The sequence below is a fragment of the Heteronotia binoei genome, chromosome 17 (assembly GCF_032191835.1).
Source record: "Heteronotia binoei isolate CCM8104 ecotype False Entrance Well chromosome 17, APGP_CSIRO_Hbin_v1, whole genome shotgun sequence".
Taxonomy (NCBI): domain Eukaryota; kingdom Metazoa; phylum Chordata; class Lepidosauria; order Squamata; family Gekkonidae; genus Heteronotia; species Heteronotia binoei.
The window spans coordinates 29,481,707-29,499,020 of NC_083239.1; the positions used below are offsets into that span (position 1 = coordinate 29,481,707).

Genomic DNA, 17,314 nt, shown 5'->3' on the forward strand with positions numbered 1-17,314 from the left:
GCGTCGGAAAGGCCCGCGGTGGTCGCTGGAGGCCCTCCAGCGACCCCCGCGGGCCTTTCCGACGCCCGGGGAGGGCGGAGGAGGACGGGGGGTGGGGGTGTGGAGCCCCGGGAAGGGTCGGAAAGGCCCGCGGGGGTCGCTGGAGGCCCTCCAGCGACCCCCGCGGGCCTTTCCGACGCCCGGGGAGGGCGGAGGAGGACGGGGGGTGGGGGTGTGGAGCCCCGGGAAGGGTCGGAAAGGCCCGCGGGGGTCGCTGGAGGCCCTCCAGCGACCCCCGCGGGCCTTTCCGACGCCCGGGGAGGGCGGAGGAGGAAGGGGGTGGGGGTGTGCAGCCCCGGGAAGGGTCGGAAAGGCCCGCGGGGGTCGCTGGAGGCCCTCCAGCGACCCCCGCGGGCCTTTCCGACGCCCGGGGAGGGCGGAGGAGGACGGGGGTGGGGGTGTGCAGCCCCGGGAAGGGTCGGAAAGGCCCGCGGGGGTCGCTGGAGGGCCTCCAGCGACCCCCGCGGGCCTTTCCGACGCCCGGGGAGGGCGGAGGAGGACGGGGGGTGGGGGTGTGGAGCCCCGGGAAGGGTCGGGAAGGCCCGCGGGGGTCGCTGGAGGCCCTCCAGCGACCCCCGCGGGCCTTTCCGACGCCCGGGGAGGGCGGAGGAGGACGGGGGGTGGGGGTGTGGAGCCCCGGGAAGGGTCGGGAAGGCCCGCGGGGGTCGCTGGAGAGCCTCCAGCGACCCCCGCGGGCCTTTCCGACGCCCTCCCGGGCCTCCGACGCCACCGCCGGGCCCCGTGCGCGGGCGGGGAAGGCGGCGAGTGAGGGAGGGCGTCCCTGCGCGTGCGCAGGGCGATCTGCGCAGGCGCAGGGTCGCTCTCTCCCTCACTCGCCGCCTTCCCCGCCCGGGCGCGCGGCCCCCGGCTCTCTGGCTGGCTAAACCGGGACCTCTTAATGGTCCCGGTATACCCAGCCCGGGAGCCGGGAATTGGGGGCCAGATCCGGGAAAGTCCCGGGAGACCGGGACGGTCTGGCCACCCTAAACTGGCCCCAAAAGAAGTTGAGATGGTTGGGCCAATTCTTGCACTCCTTAGTTGAACGCTGGACAGGAATAAGATCCCCAGGTATGCCCATGGCTACTATGAGCCAGTGTAGTGTAGAGTGTCAGACCAGGCTCTGGAAGAACCAGCTTCGAATCCTCACCCTGCCATGGAATCTCGTTGGTCGACTTCAGGCCAGTCGCACACTCTTGAGCCTGACCTACATTGCAGGGTTGTTGTGAGGAAAAAACAGAGAGGAGAATCCTGCAAGCTACTTTGGTGGTCCCATTGGGGGAGCAAGGCAAGACATAAATGAATTAAATTAATAAAAATAAAGCATGTCCCCTCAAGCCACTTGGAGGAAGAGCAGGATTTAACCCTAAAGAATGGCACTATTTTCTTCCCACTTCAAGCCAGTCACCAACAGCCTCTCTGTCTCATCTCCTCCTAGCAGCCCACAGCTTCACCCGCCCAGCACTGCCACCTCCGTTGAGGACGAAACCTTCCCACAGCTAAGGCAGAATACTAGGGGGAGAGTATCTCCATATAAGGGGCAGGGCTAGCACTGTGGTTGAACACATTAGACACAGATCAGCCTGTCTTCGTTCCGGTGAGAAGGGGGAGAGCAGTCCCGGGCTGAGGAATAGCAGACCCTTGGCTGAGTTGCGAGGACGATGGAAGTCCCTGCAGAGACAGTGCCACTCGGGGCCACTTGGACCACAGCTGCCTCCATCACCAGCTCAAACGCCACATGCAGCTTTCTTGGCAGACGACAACCCCTTTAACAACAGAGGACGGTTTGAGAAACATAGAGCCGGAAGGCACCCCAAAGGTCATCTAGTCCAATCTCCTGCACTAGGCAGGAAATTCACTGCTACTTCCACCCACCCCCGTATCCCCAGCGACCCCTGCTCTACGCTGAGAGGAAAGTAAGCAACAGCCAGGAACTCTGTCTGTACCAAGGCGGCCTGGAAGAAAATTCCTTCCTGACCCCAAAGTGGTGATTGGCATTATGCCACTGAGCCACTTGTGGGAAGGGCGGGATACAAATCATAAATAAATAAAATAAATAAATAAATAAAATAAATAAGGAAGAGTTACAAGGGACAAGCCCTGGCCTAAATTCACAGTAAGCCATAGAATCAACATTGCTGTCAGATGGCCATCTTGCCTCTGCTCTAAAAACCCTTTGAAGTTTCACAAAATCTCCCATTTTTCTACCTCGCAGCAAAGGCCATCATAGGCCAGAGTAGTTCAAATGACAGAGGCATCTATGTTTTAATGAAGGGGATTAGTCTCCCTTGATTTCACGGTTGCTCTTCGCTAATCCAGAAGTTTTCACTGGTTGCTACGGATGCCAGTCTCCATGTGAGACACGGACATCTCCTGGAATCACAACTGATCTCTGAATTACAGCGATCAGTTCTCCTGGAGAACATGGCTACTTTGGAGGGCGGAGTTTGTGGCATTTAACTGCACTGAGAAACCTCCCCAATCAATGTCCTCCCCAGCTCCACCCCCAAATCTCCAGGAATTCCCCAAACCAGAGTTGGCAGTAGCCATTGTTCCCTCTAAGCTGAATTAGCATGAGTTAGCGCACAGATTTTTAGCCTCCAGTTCACACATTTTTGTCTCAGCTCAGGAAAAATGGCCCCAGAGCAAACTAATTCATGCAGTAGCTCACAACTTTAATGCCAGTAGCTCACAAAGTAGAATTTTTGCTCACAAGTCTGCACTTAGAGGGAACATCGGCAGCAACCCTTCCTGGGTGCACTAGTTCTGGAAAAGTTAGCTTTTTTTAAAAAAAAGAGATGATTTCTAATGCTTCATGACTCTGCAAGGAAGCTTCAAAAAGCGATGCTTGGTGAAACCACAGGAGGAGAGTGGTATTTCCAATGTTCAGAGAGTAGGTCTTCAGAAGCTTGTACTTACTTGTTGACCCTGGTCACCTCATCTAGTTACAGTGGCTAAACAGAATCTCCCAGGTCAGGAGCAGTTTACCTCAGCACTTTGTGAAGAACAACAGCCAGGGAAGGCCTTGCATCAGGTGCAAAACAAGATGCCGGATGCAGAATCAGATGGACCTTTCAGCAGTTCCATAATGGAAAGTATATGTAAATGTACTTCATCTGTTTCATTTACACAGGCCGTGACATCCATCATTTCTTTTTCAAAAGTTACGTAGCATGGACTGCAGGTAATGCTGTCAGCTTTGGGAGTGTGGCCAGGTATCTGCTTTATGTGGACAGGTAGTTTTGACCCAATCAGCAAGGAAGGGAGAGTACAACCCACTGCATGCTCGTGCCCCAGAAGAGAGAAGTATAACATATATTTCCTGAACACATGAACAGAATCGGATTAACAATTAGACCAAGCAGGCACTGGCCTATGGGCCCCCATGCCTTTAGGGGCTCCGGGCTGGCTTTTCCTCCCATTCCCCCCCCCCCCCCTGCTTGGAGCCCTCCCAGCTTGCATGAGCAGCCAGCAACTGAGCTGCTTTTTGCCCGACTTGCCAGGTGCGGCTGCTGCTGGCGTTGTCACCAAGTTTGCCTCTCCCTGTCTTTTCCCTGCAGCTTAGTAAAAGGGACTTTTAAGAAGGTGCCTGCAGTGAGGGTTGTGGGTGGTGGGGCAGGCACTCAGACTCTGAGATAATTTGCAAGGGGGTCCCCAAGATTTCAACTGCGTAGAGGCCTCCACAGAGTTTAATCCGGCACTGCACATGAAGCTGCCTTATCCGGAATCAGTCCCTCCAGCTATCAGCATCAGAACTGTCTCCTATGATTGGTGGAGGCTCTTCAAGAGGGTCTCAGGCAGACGTCTGTCTCGTCACCTGCTGCCTTTTCAAACTGAACATGCCAGGGACTGAACCCGGAACTTTCTGCATGCCAAACAGATACTCTACCGCTGTGCCACGGTGTCCCCTGCAGACAGTCAAGTCTGGATAAGAAAGTAACCACCACTGAAATAAAACCACCAACTGGGATCACAGTTCGGAGGTTCCAGTGGCAATTCTAAGTGATGCAATTAGTGGCAAAGATGGGCAATGTGGGTTTTCTGGAAACATTCAAATGGGACGATATTCTGACAAATTTAAACAAATCATCGCTATAACGTTAGGGAAATGTAAAGAATGTTAGCAGAAGGCAAATGCCCCATGTGCAAGACTGGACCATGCAGAAACATTGGGGTCTGCCCATGCTTGATATGCCACATTCAGCCCATCCAGCACAATTGATTTGCAATACAATAGCCCTGACAACAAGGGAAGGGAAGGGAAGGGAAGGGAAGGGAAGGGAAAGGAGGGAGGGAGGATGGAAGGAAGGGAGGAAGGAAGGAAGGAAGGAAGGAAGGAAGGAAGGAAGGAAGGAAGGAAGGAAGGAAGGAAGGAAGGAAGGAAGGAAGGAAGGAAGGAAGGAAGGAAGGAAGGAAGGAAGGAAGGAACTACATTTACACATGGCGGGTGGAAAATTTCCTGCCCTACATTACTGGTAGAGATATAATGTAAACACCACCCTGGCTGAGCAATGGATCTTTCACAGCCCTTGCTAGGTAAAAACCTCATGCTGCCCTTCTAGTTTTGAGACTTCTCCCCCCCCCCCTGCCCCAATAGGATGCAGCACCAAGAAGTAGGACAGAAAACATGGGAGAGCCTTGGAGTTTAAGGTTCTTGACGCTGTCACACCTACATCAAACAAGCCAAGCTGATAGCTTTATTGTTGTATTTTGGATGTCAAAGTGGCACAGACGGGCGCCTTAAAATGCACAGGGAGCTGCTGCTCCTTTGACAGAGGGTGTTGGTTTCCCCATTATCCGGCGGAATGCGGGAGCTGGAGCAGAAAACTTCAAGCGCTTTTGGAATTGATAAAATAACTCCCTAATTAAGCAGAGCTGTCAGTCAACGGGGCCCTTCGGTGCCGCATCAGGAAGCAGAAAGCGCTCCCTGCCACACGTGTTGCGGAGCACACAGGCGCCAAGACCCACAGTGGGAAAAGCATGAGGGGGAAAGCCCCAGGTCATGACCCAGAGCTACCCGACAGGCCTTCCCATTCAGTGCAGCTTCGAGGGTCACAACAGGATGAGGGAGAGTCAAGAGGTCAAGACTTCTGGCTCCTCAATGAGACAGCTAATCACGTCCTCCTCACAGGCAGCAATCCACTTGCTGGTTCCTGACTGTCCCCAGTGGAGGATGTGGGATTACTCGGGAGAAAAGCTGACAGCATTCTTAAAACACCCAGAAAGTGTGTGGGGGAGGGGGGGAAGGCAGCTTTGTTTCCCAGTAAGCTTTTTTTTAAAAAAAGGCTACAAAATTACCTCACGCTTGGATTCACTAAAGTTGAATCCCCTCCTTTATTTAAACGGCTACTCTGTTTCTGCTGCACTCTTACAATGGCACCCGCAGCATAATAAAAGCACATCGGAGAACCATTTAAAGCAGGGGTGTCGAACTCATTTGTTATGAGGGCCAGATCTGATATAAATGAGGCCTTGATGGGTCGGGCCATGTTGGGCCAGGCCAGGTATATACCTATTTAAGATTAGGGAACAGAGATATAAACTTTATAAAGGACACAGACAAACACAATTCAATATTTTAAAAAAAAACAAACACAGACCTTAAAACATGCTTAAAATGTTAGCACTCCTTGGTCTTAAAGGTGCTTTCTTTGTATTTCTCCAATAGGATCCAAGGAAGTGGGGAAAGGAAGCTCTGGTTCTTTCCTTCCTTCCTTCCCCAGGAGGGAGAGAAGTCTCAGCCAATAGAAGGAAGAGAGACTTGGCTCAGTAGCTCTGCTGTGCAGCTGAGAGAGCCTGGCAAAACAAACTGTATTTCCCCTCCCTTCCTCCCCAAGGGAAGAGCCTCAGCCAATGGGAAAAAATGAGGTTTTGCTCTGTAGCTCCAGTGCAATTCAGCAACATCTGCTTGGTAAGCAGAAAGTCCCAGGTTCAATCCCCGGCATCTCCAACTAAAAAGGGTCCAGGCAAATAGGCATAAAAAACTTTCGCTTGAGACCATGGAGAGCCACTGCCACTCTGAGTAGACTATATTGACTTTGATGGACCGAGGGTCTGATTCCGTATAAGGCAGCTTCATATATTCATAAGCCTTGCAAAGCAAGCTGTTATACAGAAGGAAGCAAGAGAGAGGGAGAAGGAAGCAGATGACAGCCAGTTGCTGAGGGCCTGATTCAGACCCTGGGCCGCATGTTTGACACCCCTAATTGAAAGCGAAAAGAAACAGAAGCAAGAAGAAGTCCCCACCAGTGTTCCCTCTAAGCTGAGTTAACATGAGCTAGCTCACAGATCTTTCGCCTCCAGCGCACAGATTGTTTTGTCTTAGCTCAGGAAGGATGGCCCCAGAGCCAATAATTTATGCAGCAGCTCACAGTAATGCCAGGAGCTCACAACTTTAATGCCAGTAGCTCACAAGTAGAATGTTTGCTCACAAGACTGCAGCTTAGAGGGAACATTGGTCCCCACCCACCCCTTTTTCCAAAAGGAAGCCCAAGAACCTGCAAAGAGCTGTGCTGAACCTTCCAGTTTCCAGTAGCAGCCACCCAGATGCCTCTGAGAGGTCCAGGGCATGGAGGAACCCGGCCTCACCAGCTGCTACCCACTGAATCTGGTATTCCAAGGTAGCCCACCTCTAAACATGGAGCAGATGCCTCTCTATAGATGAACTGTTAACTTCCATTTCTATGTATCTGAGGAAATGTATGAGCACATGAAACTTTGTACCTTGAATAAACTTGTGCTGGTCTTAAAGATGCCACTGGACTCAAGCTTTGTTCTGCTACTTCAGACCAACACAGCTGCCCACCTGGACCTGTCTGAACATGGAGGTTCTCTCTCTGTGCAATTTTCTCCTGTTTCTTCTCCAAAGAGCTCAGGGTGATGTAAATGATTCCCACATAGGGTTGCTAGCTCCGGGTTGGGAAACACCTGGAGATTTGAGGGGTGGAGACTCAGGAGTGCAGAGTTTGGGGAATAATGCCAAAGCAGCCGTTTTGTTCTCCAGGTGAACTGATCTCTGTCACCTGGAGATCAGTTGTATTAGCAAGAGATCTCCAGCTATCACCTGGCGGTTGGCAACCCTAACTCCAATTTGTCTTCACGGCAAGGCTGTAGGGTAGGGGAAGCTGAGACTGTGCCTAGCCCAAGGTCACAATCCCAAGGCTCAGCTGGGATTTGAACCTGAGTTTCCCAGATCCTACTTGGTCACTCTGACCGCTGCACATAGTGCCTCTCAGAATGTTTCCATTTCACAATCATAGGTACCAGCCAACTGATGTATTCCCCACAATTTCTACATCTTCTCCTCTTTTAAAGCCATCCACAGTCTTTCTCACCTGGCAGGAACCACAAGAACCCCAAAGGGCCAGAGGCTGAGGCTCCCCTGGAAGCAACCCCAAGGGGGAAGCAAGAATTAATTTTTATTATTTCTTCACTTCATTTATATCCACTTTTCTCCCCCGTGGGGACCCAAAGAACCGTATATCGCTCTCCTCTCCTTCATTTTATCCTAACAGCAACCCCATGATGTAGGTTAGGCTGAGAAAGTGTGACGGGCCCAAGATCACCCAGCAAGCTTCCACAGCAGAGTGAGGATTCGAATCTGGGTCTCCCAGGTCCCAGTCCAACACTTTAAGCACTACACTACACTGACCCCAGAGTGCTTGTGCTAATGGAGTCGGGAAAGTCTCAGGACCCAAGAAAGAGTATCATGTTCCAAGCACTCCCTCAGATGGTGGTCTCACTCAAGTAGAGATGCACCCAACACCCCTGGAGTCCCAAGACACCAGCTTCCCCTCCCCACGCCCAAGGGCTTCAAAATGGGGAGGGGGCTGCTATGCAGTTATCGGCCATACCCTGACCTACTTAGCTCCTGAGAGACAAAAAGCGGCTCTTTGGGGAGAAAACAAAATACAGCATTATTGGACTTACAGAACCCAGGAACCTCTTATTGCAAGTCTTCGCCCTCCAGTGTGGGCCTATAAGAGGGTTTGGCTTTGGAACTACCTGGAGATTTGAAGGTGAAGCCTGGGAATGCAGAATTGAGGGAGGGGAGGGACTTCAGTAGGGCATATACTGTCCTGCGGTCCACTTCCCAAAGCAGCCATTTTCTCCAGAAGTGGAATAAAAGCATTAAATAAATGACTTCTGCAGTCTAGGGTCAGTAGCCATTTCAGATCTCCAGCTCCCACCTGGAGGTTGGCAGCCCTGGGCTACAGCCTCTGCTCCATTGGCCCTGTGGACAAGATGAGCCCCAGCTCTGTTCACGTGCGCACATGTGCTAGAAGCCCTTTCTCGCTTCCCGGCCCAGGCTCCCCTCCTCCAAAAGCAATTTGTGGCACACAGGAACAACCAGTGGGCTGCATGCGGCCATATTTCAAACCTAATTACAAAACCACGCTAGGCTGTAATGCAGGCAGGACAGGGAGCTGAGATTTCAGGAGACAGAATCGGTGATTTCCTCCCCCCACACACACCCTGCTTAAAAATATACCCACACTCCCTTTGGGGCCTGGCTGAACTCCCCCTCCCCTCCTCTCCTCTCCAAAAGAACGACTTCTCAAAAAAACAGACCCTGGTGCACAGAAGATCTACGTAAACTGCCAAGAAAGATGCTCTGGTGTGAGTTAAACGATGCACGGAGATGGGATTCGTTATTGGCTTTAGGAGAGAGGATTGAGGGGTCTGCCGGGAGCTTTAAATCTTTGCTTCTAATCCCACCCTGAAGATCGACCGGTCGGGTGTTCCTCTCCACAACTCCAGGGGAAAAGGCTCAAGATTTCTCAGCTGCTGGCTGGGCCCTTACCCAGTGTGACACACTGCATCGCTGGCCTAAGGAGGGCACGATTAAAGGCTTAAGTCCCGCATCCTGGCAGGTGTGTCCCCATCCCAACACATGCAGAGAGGCAACCACAAGACTCTTGCAAGCCGCAGAGCTTCAGCACCTGAGGCAGGCAGGAAGAGGAGGAGCGGATCCCTTGCGGACCTCCAATAAACAGCATGCCGTGCAGCTTGTTACTGAAAGACTGAGTATCCCTTTGCTTCAGGTTCTCCGTTGGGGGGAGCAGAAAGCCTTATTCTGGCAGTGCACAGGAGTCGGCGGGAAAAGACTGAACCTGAGAAAGTGGTTCAGACAGGCAGACGGAAAAGCTGGTTGCTGAGATACAGATTAAGAAGGAGGCAGAGAAGAAGTCTGTGGCCTCCGGGAGCATGTGCGAAGTGCAGATTCAGAGCTTCACGCAAGCAACTAAACTTTTTTTTGCCATCAAGTCACAGTTCGTGTATGGCCATCAGGGGCGCTCTGCCACTAGGCAAACTAGGTGACTAGGGCGTCAGCCTTTTGGGGGTACCAAAGTGGACACCGTTCACATGACTCAATTATGTTATCAGTGCGGGGGGGGGGGGCACTAGACATTCTAGGGCCAGCCCTGATATCAATGCTGTACCGTGCTGCTGAGCAGCGCCAACTAACCCTTTTAAATAGCTTAACCAGGGCTTTTTTTTGTAGTAGGAACTCCTTTGCATATTAGGCTACACCCCTCTGATGTAGCCAATCTTCCAAGAGCTTACAGGTCTCTTCTTACAGGGCCTACTGCAAGCTCTTGGAGGACTGGCTACAGCAGGAGGGTGTGGCCTAATATGCAAATGAATTCCTGCAACAACAAAAAGCCCTGGGCATAACTATCTTGCAAACTATGAGGAAAGGCGCTCCTCCAATGTCACTGGTGGAAGGGACAGGTTCTCCAGAGAACAAAACAACTGACATCACCAGAAAGTACACCGTACCAGAAAGTACCAGAAAGAATCAGTTTGGTGTAGTGGTTAAGTGTGCAGACTCGTATCTGGGAGAACTGGGTTTGGTTCCCCGCTCCTCCATTTGCACCTGTTGGAATGGCCTTGGGTCAGCCATAGCCCTTGCAGAGGTTGTCCTTAAAAGGGCAGCTGCTGTGAGAGCCCTCTCAGCCCCACCCACCTCGCAAGGTGTCTGTTGTGGGGGAAGAAGATATAGGAGATTGTGAGCCGCTCTGAGTCTCTGATTCAGAGAGAAGGGCGGGGTATAAATCTGCAATTCTTCTTCACCGGGTGTGAGAAAGAAAGCTTATTTCTTTTCAATGCCCCCATTGCACAAAAACATCATTTCCTTTCCAGACCATTTGGTGTTCCCAGTCCAATTTAATCACCATATTTTGGGTTGAGAAAACTCTCACCCCACCCCCCAGCCACCCACACGGGAGTGAGCTCTCCTTCTGTCCCATGCGCATTTTCACCCCTCTCTGGAGGCCGAGGCGTGTCCTGCTTCAGTGTGGGAGAGGGAAAAACAAAATCACGATGGCCCTTCCTAACAATTCTCCTCCCTGCGGACACCCCTCCAGCACTCTTGGCCACTCAAAGCACAACATAATCCATGCTTGTAATTGTCACTTTAAAGCCCCGGAGGAGATTTTCGTCTTTCTCCCTCTACGCCACCCCCAGCCACTTCGTGATTAAATCTAATGGAGCCGTCTACCACTGTGCCCTGATCTTCCAATTAGGACCCCACCCTTCGCAGGCAAACAAGCTTCTCTTGTAAATCATCAATCTTGAATTTTTGCTGTCATCGTGGGTCCAGGAGGCTAATGTTTCCATTGCTCACAAGAAAAGGAGAGAGACCATCTTAGCTATGTCTTGCTGTGAGCTTTGCATGGTAGAGCAGCACTATCCCCATTTTACAGACTGAGGAAGAAGACTCCAAGGACAGACTGGCCATTTCATTGACAGGGAAAGTTCTTGGTAGGCCACCGCCTCACAGAACCACCGGCCACTCTGCCTGCCCCACTGAGCCAGGCCTCATTTTAGGCAGGAGCTCACAGGAGCGGAGTTACAGAACCTATACATTTTATTGTGTTCTTTCTTTCTTAACACTCCCCCCCCCCAAAAAAAATGCTTGCTTCTGGACTCCATTGTTCAAACCCCCTGTGAGAATTTTGCTGAACTCTAAGATTTGACAAACTTTCTAATATTTTTCCCCACAAAAAATGGGAAAATAACCAAAACATCTATAGCAGACAGATGGAAATCTTCATCATGCCACTGTGGCCACATAGGAGAAAGTAATTTAAAAAGTATAATGGGAATAAGGTTTGATTATGACAATGATAATTCAAGAAGAATTTGAAGGTAGCTGCTGAACTGATATAATTTAGTACACCTTCTGCTGAGGTCAGGGGTGTGTGCGGCGTATGTAAATGAGTTGTGCTAATGAGCTCCAGCACCTCTTTTTGTATGAAATGACCCCTGGCTCTGACCCTTCCCACAGATGAGCTTCGGCTCAGCGCCACCTCTTCCTGCCCCACTGCTAGAGGCAGCAGGCGAACTGATGCCTATCATCGGCCCAGCTGGCGTGGCCTAAGCTGCCCTGGCAGTTCCGGCTTGGCACGCTGCAGAGGCCACTTGGCGTGGCTCGTTCCAGGGCCACTTTAACTTCCCAGGGGTGCCGAGGATGAGACTGGAACGGCTTGCTGAAAGCCACCCAACAGGTTCTTCACAGCAGAAAGAAGCGAGCCATATTTGGAGCTGCTATTCCACATCTGCTCTTTAGGGGGAGCCACAAAAGGACAGAGGGCCTAGGCGAACGAACAACGGTGGCTGGCTGCGTCACTGGAGACGGCCCCAGAAAATGGGGGGCGAGCTCTCTCCTGAACCCTCCAGGATGTAACATGGGTCAGTCCTTCCCTGGTTTTAGAAGCCCCTTCAGGCCTCAGAGCCTTCAAACTGCACATCTAGTAGGGTGTCCCAAGAGAAATGCTGGAAATTGAACTAGCATCGAAAGGCCTCCCATCTACACAGAAGACTTGTCACAGCGTGCGCGCACACACACACACACACACACCCTTTCCCATTCTCTCACCAAGTTTCATTTCTCAACAATTGGGCTGCCGTTATACCTAAGGCAGGTGGGCAAACGTACATCTCAAGCCATTCAGCACCTTGATCGGAGTACTTCTAAAACACTTCTCCAAAGACCGAGTGGTTTCAAGTGTCTATATCCATAGCCCTTGGCTGGTGCGTTCCGTTTAAAATGCTAGTTTTCAAACTATTCAGTTTCCTTGCTTTTGAGCTCCTCTTTCTTGAAAACAAAAATTGCACACCACGTTCTGCAGAACTGCCAGAGTCGCACGACGGAAATGATTCAGGCTGCTCCTTGGAAGTGTTCCTCTGCTGGCTACCTTGGCTGAAGCTCAGGTCACTCGGAGCGGGAACTTTGTCCTTCAACGTGCATCTCACCTGTCCTGCGGAGGGGTTGCGGCTCAGCGGTAGTGCATCTGCTTTGGCTCCAGGTCCCAGGTTCAATCCCAGTATCTCCAGTTAAAAGGATCAACAGCCAGGGAATGGGTAAGGCCAGGGGTGGAATTCTAGCAGGAGCTCCTTTGCATATTAGGCCACACACCCTGACGTAGCCAATCCTCCAAGAGCTTACAAAAAGGAGCCTTGTAAGCTCTTGGGAGGATTGGCTACATCAGGGGTGTGTGGCCTAATATGCAAAGGAGCTCCTGCTAGAATTCCACCCTTGGGTAAGGCCCCATTGTGGGACCCTGCAGAACCACTGCCAGTCTCAGGTAGACCAACGGCATGACTCAGTAGAAGACAGCTTCATGTGTTCACCCATGGGGCCAGGGCTGGGGCCAGCATTCAAACTGCAGTCCAGGGACTCCCAATCAGATTTGATTCAGCTCGACTTCCCTGACCTGCAAAAGCTTTCCCAGATTTCCCCACCCCCTACTGCAACTGCAAATCTACCTGCAAAAGCTGGCGAATGGCAAGGTTGTAGGAAAGTCTGTACTGTAGCATCCTTGGGGAGGGGGGGTTGAGGCAGAGGGGCATGTTTAGAGAAGGCATCTCATTACCCAAGCCTTAAATGCAGGCGCCTCTGGGGACAGCAAAACCAGCTGCTGAGCAGATGAACTTTCTTAAGTGGAAGCACACTGGCACCCTCTAAGGACATGTCCAGACAGCTCAGATTTCAGGAAGGGGGGGGGGGGAGAATCAGGAAATGTGTGCATAGAACATCTGAGCCACGCAAGCCAGAGATTTGGTCCACGTTGGTCCCGTGCATGGAAGCAACCAAGAATGGCTGCATGGTTCACCGTAGTGAAGAACCACAGGGGTGGGGGAGAGTGCCTTCAAGCCCCAGCTGACTCACGGTGACCCACATACGTTTTTTGAGGCAAGAGTTACAAACAGCGGTAGTCTGCCATTGCCCGCCTCTGCATAGCAACCCTCAATTTCCTCAGCCGTCTCCCATCCAAGCGCTAACCAGGGCCGACCCTGCTTAGCTTCCCAGATCTGAAAAGATCAGGCTAGCTTGGGCCACCCAGGTGAAGAAGTACTGCAATACCCCAGCGGAGGAGAAAAATTAGAATCCTATTTTGAGCAGGGAGCTCCTGATACTACAAGCAGGGAATTGCACTGCCGAACACAGAAGCACGGAAAGCTACCATGGACACCTGGATAGCCCAGGTTAGCCTGATCTCATCAGATGTCAGAAGCTAAGCAGGGTCGGCCCTCTCTAGTATTTGGGTGGGAGATCTCCAAGGGACATGATGTGGAGGCAGGCAATGGCAAACCCCCTCTGAACACCTCTTGTCTTGAAAACTCTATGGGGTTGCCATATATCAGCTGTGACTTGACAGCAGAGAGAGAGAGAGACCAGTGGAGCTTTGCAGCTCTAGAACAGACCCTGTGGGCTCTTTGGCATCCCACATCACCCTTGTGCCACGTACCCCTCACCCTGGCCCCCTGACTTTCGCCACTGTCATTGCCAACCACTAGATAGACCTCGTTTGCTGTCGGAATCTAACCTCCTCAACAGTTTGGTTTTTTTATCATTTAGAGGAAAGAGAGAAGGAAATGCAACAGGGTCTTACTGTACTTTGTTCTATTTTGGCCCTTGCTATCGCAATACTCAAGATGGGGCGAGAGACGGCGTCAGAGGTACTAACTACAAAGAAACTCAGAATAAAAGCAAGGCAAAGGTCCATGCGTGGCTCCACCCCGGACTCTCCATGCAAACTTGGGCCACGCATCTAAGAACAGCGTCGGCTTTGTCTGCCTGGCAGTAAGCTCGCTGGAGAAGTCAATGAAAGCTAATGCTGGGATCGATGTTGTTAGTTTTGAAGATGCTAGTGGGCCACTGCTTTATTTTGGAGGACAGACCTATGCACAGAGTGCCTGGAGTGATACTGTCACAATCTTAGATGCATCTAAGGAAGTGAGCGCAGGTTCTCAAAAGCTCAGGCTGAAATCGTCTTGATCATCTTTAAGATGCAACTGGACTCCTAGGTAATTCTGCCACCTCTTTGGAATTGTAATCTCAGATGGGCATTTCTGGGACACCTCAGTGTTACAGCATCAGCGACAGGTGCACCATCCATTCAACGCTGCTCGATGCAGAGACTGGCAGGTGGGTTTGTGTCGGGACACCCACACAAGCCCCATGGAAATGGCTTTGGTTAACTGCCCCCACCCCAGGTCCTTGTGCACCCAAAACCCATTCCCCCCATTTCTTCAGCCACTGACAAACCATCAGAACACAGAGAGAAATTATTTTAAAAAAAGATATGAACAGCAAATCTTGCTTTGTTACAGAGGCTCGCCAAATGCTTTAAAAAGGTCAGCCTGAAAAATCAACGAGATTGCCGCCTAACCTAACACACTACTAGTTAACCCCCCCCAAAAAAATTAGATGGAAGGGAGGGTTGGGGGGGAGAAATAGAGCAGCGCTGACACCTGTGGGTTCCAACATGACACGGTCTCCCTTTTCTCTCTCCTTCCACCAGCCTTTGTAACCCCCAAAGATGCACGCAAGAGACAGTCTTCCTCCTCAGCCAGACCAGAGCTGGGCATCTCAGTGGAGTGAAGAAAAGTAGACTCTTTTCTCCCCTCCTCTTCCTTGTAAGCTCTGGGAGAGCAACCCGAATCTACGTTAAATCACAATAAGAGGGGAATCGATTACTACTGACAGAAATGTTTAACAATCCAAAGGCAACTGCCTGGAGCTTTGCCAGTGGAACCGAATCTAAAGAGCAGAGAGGGCTGCATGCACGTCTCTAAAAGAGATAGACCCGGAGAACAGAAGACCACGCAGCCTTCTTCTGCTCGCTGTAGCATCCCAAGGGTCACTGTGGTCACCTGGAGGAAGAGCATCCTTTTTCATGCCCTCCATCAAAGGCACGCTTGGCAGAAACCAGATCCTACCTGATCAAAAAATGCAGCAACAACCTGGCAAATATGGGATCACATTTTCTCCAAACCAAGAACAACAGAACTGCACAGAAGCAATATATATATTTAAAGGGGGAGGGATGCACACAAAATTTAATCCATTGTGGTCGTTAGGCTGGGAGAGTTTTTCACCAGTGCATGGAGAACCGCTCGATTGTACTGCCCAGTTTCAAGCCAAGCCAAGCCCTCAAAAAAAAAAAAACTGTCTCATGCACCCCGCCAAGTTCAACTCCTGTTCCAAAGGCCTCGCCAGCCGGTGGTTTTCTCAGGGGGATCACACCTCCAAGCCTACCCGGGGATGCGGCGATTCCTGCAATCCAACCCTGCCTTCCGGAAGAATTTTTATCATCTAAAAAAGATCACCACCCGTTCCCCGCCCCCAAATTAGAGACCGAAAGCTGCAGAACCCATTTCCTGCAATTGCATTTCCCACCAATTAAAGGGGGGGATGGAAACTGGGGCACCATTTCAATCTGAACAGATGGGCAGGGGCTGTCCGGCTACAACGGAGAGGAGAGGACAGGTTTTTCCCCCCTTGCTCCCGGGCTTTGGGGAAGGAAGTTTGGTCGGTGGGCCAGGCAGCTGAACAGGTGCTGATCCCTGTAATGATCTCCCTTGTCAGCAATGCAACGGGAACCTCCCGCATCCATTCTGCCTATAATGAGTAAGAGAGGATTTTCCCCTTCTCCCCCCCCCCCCCCCCCGCCGCATGCCTCCAGAGAAGTCGGTCTTCTCCACCCTGAACCCTGATAAAGAAGCAATTTCCTTCTCAGCAATTAACACAAGACCCTGAGCCGTGGGCGCTGCAAAGCCAGACTCCCTGTCCACACCAGACCCTTCAGGAAACTTATCCAGACCCTTCCAATAAGGGCCCTGGAAAGAAAAGAAGGTGCACCGATAGAAGGAGCATGACCGTGTACTTTAATTCAGACTTGTTTCTGGACGGGATTCAATTCTGAGTTGTTCAAGACCGAATTCATTCCCTCAGATTTGTTTCAAAGCAGGTTTTCTAGAGAAGCATGCAGGGAGGAGGGGGAGGCATCAAAACACCATTTTAACACCTTTTCTTCCATCTAGGGAAAGCAAAAGGGGGGGATTCCCACGGGGCCCTGAGCAACTAATCCGGATTAGACGCTCTGCAAAGTAACTCAACCCTGGTTAGTTTAAATTTAAAAAAAACAACAAATTCACTAGGGATGGTGCAAACTAGGGCTGAGGGGTCGCAAGAGGGGGGGGGGGGTCGCCCCAAAGGTGTACCTTCCAGCCGGCCGAGCTGTTGCTGTCTCCTTTATCCTTAAAATAGGGGACGTATCTGACCATCCAGTCGTAGATCTGCGAGAGGGTGAGGCGCTTCTCCGGCGAGCTCTCGATGGCCTTGGTGATGAGGTCGGCGTAGGAGAGGTTCCCCCAAGCGTTGCGCCGGGAGGTCTTGGCTTTGCGGAGCTGTCCAACGTCGGCGCCCAGGGAAGGCAGCGCCGGGGCGCCTTTGCCTCGCTCCGCCGCCACTCCGGCGTTCTCGGCGCCTTCGGTGCCCCCGGCCAGGGGGTGCTTGGAGCCCACGCCGCCGCCGCCGCCCCCGATCCCTCCTCCGGCGCCGGCAGCCGCGGCGGCTCCATCGTCCTCTTCGCCCGGGAAGTCCGGGTGAGGCAGGGGCCAGGTGCCGGCTCGGGGCCGGCTCTGGGGCTCGAAATCCGGGTCGATGTCTACTTGATGCGCCTGCAGCTTCTCATCCATGGTCCTCCGGCCTCCCCCCCGCCTCGCTTCTCTGCCTTCGGTGCGGGTCCCCTCGGGGGGGAGGAGGAGGAGGAGGGAGGGTCGTCCGGGGAGATTCCCACGCGGGGCTGCGGGGGGGGGCGGCGCTCAGGGGGGCAGCATGGCCCCGAGGGGGGCGCGTAATCCGGAGCGGAGGCCTGGCAGGAGGAGGAGGAGGAGAGAGCCAGGTAGGCGCGGCGGGGCTGGAGGCGAGGGGTGGCCCGGGCGGCTCAGTCCATCGCTTCCCCCACCCCCACCCCCGACCCTC

The 17,314-nt window shown here is 52.4% G+C and overlaps 1 protein-coding gene across 1 annotated transcript in view; it reads right to left on the minus strand.

Moving 5' to 3' along the window:
- Positions 1-17,045, minus strand: part of FOXO6 (forkhead box O6) — a 158,998-nt gene extending 141,953 nt beyond the window's left edge. The window contains exon 1 of the mRNA XM_060258319.1: positions 16,552-17,045. Within this exon, the coding sequence (XP_060114302.1) occupies positions 16,552-17,028 (477 nt within the window). The 5' untranslated portion in view covers positions 17,029-17,045. The remainder of the gene's footprint in view (positions 1-16,551) is intronic.
- Between the last annotated feature and the right edge of the window lie 269 nt (positions 17,046-17,314).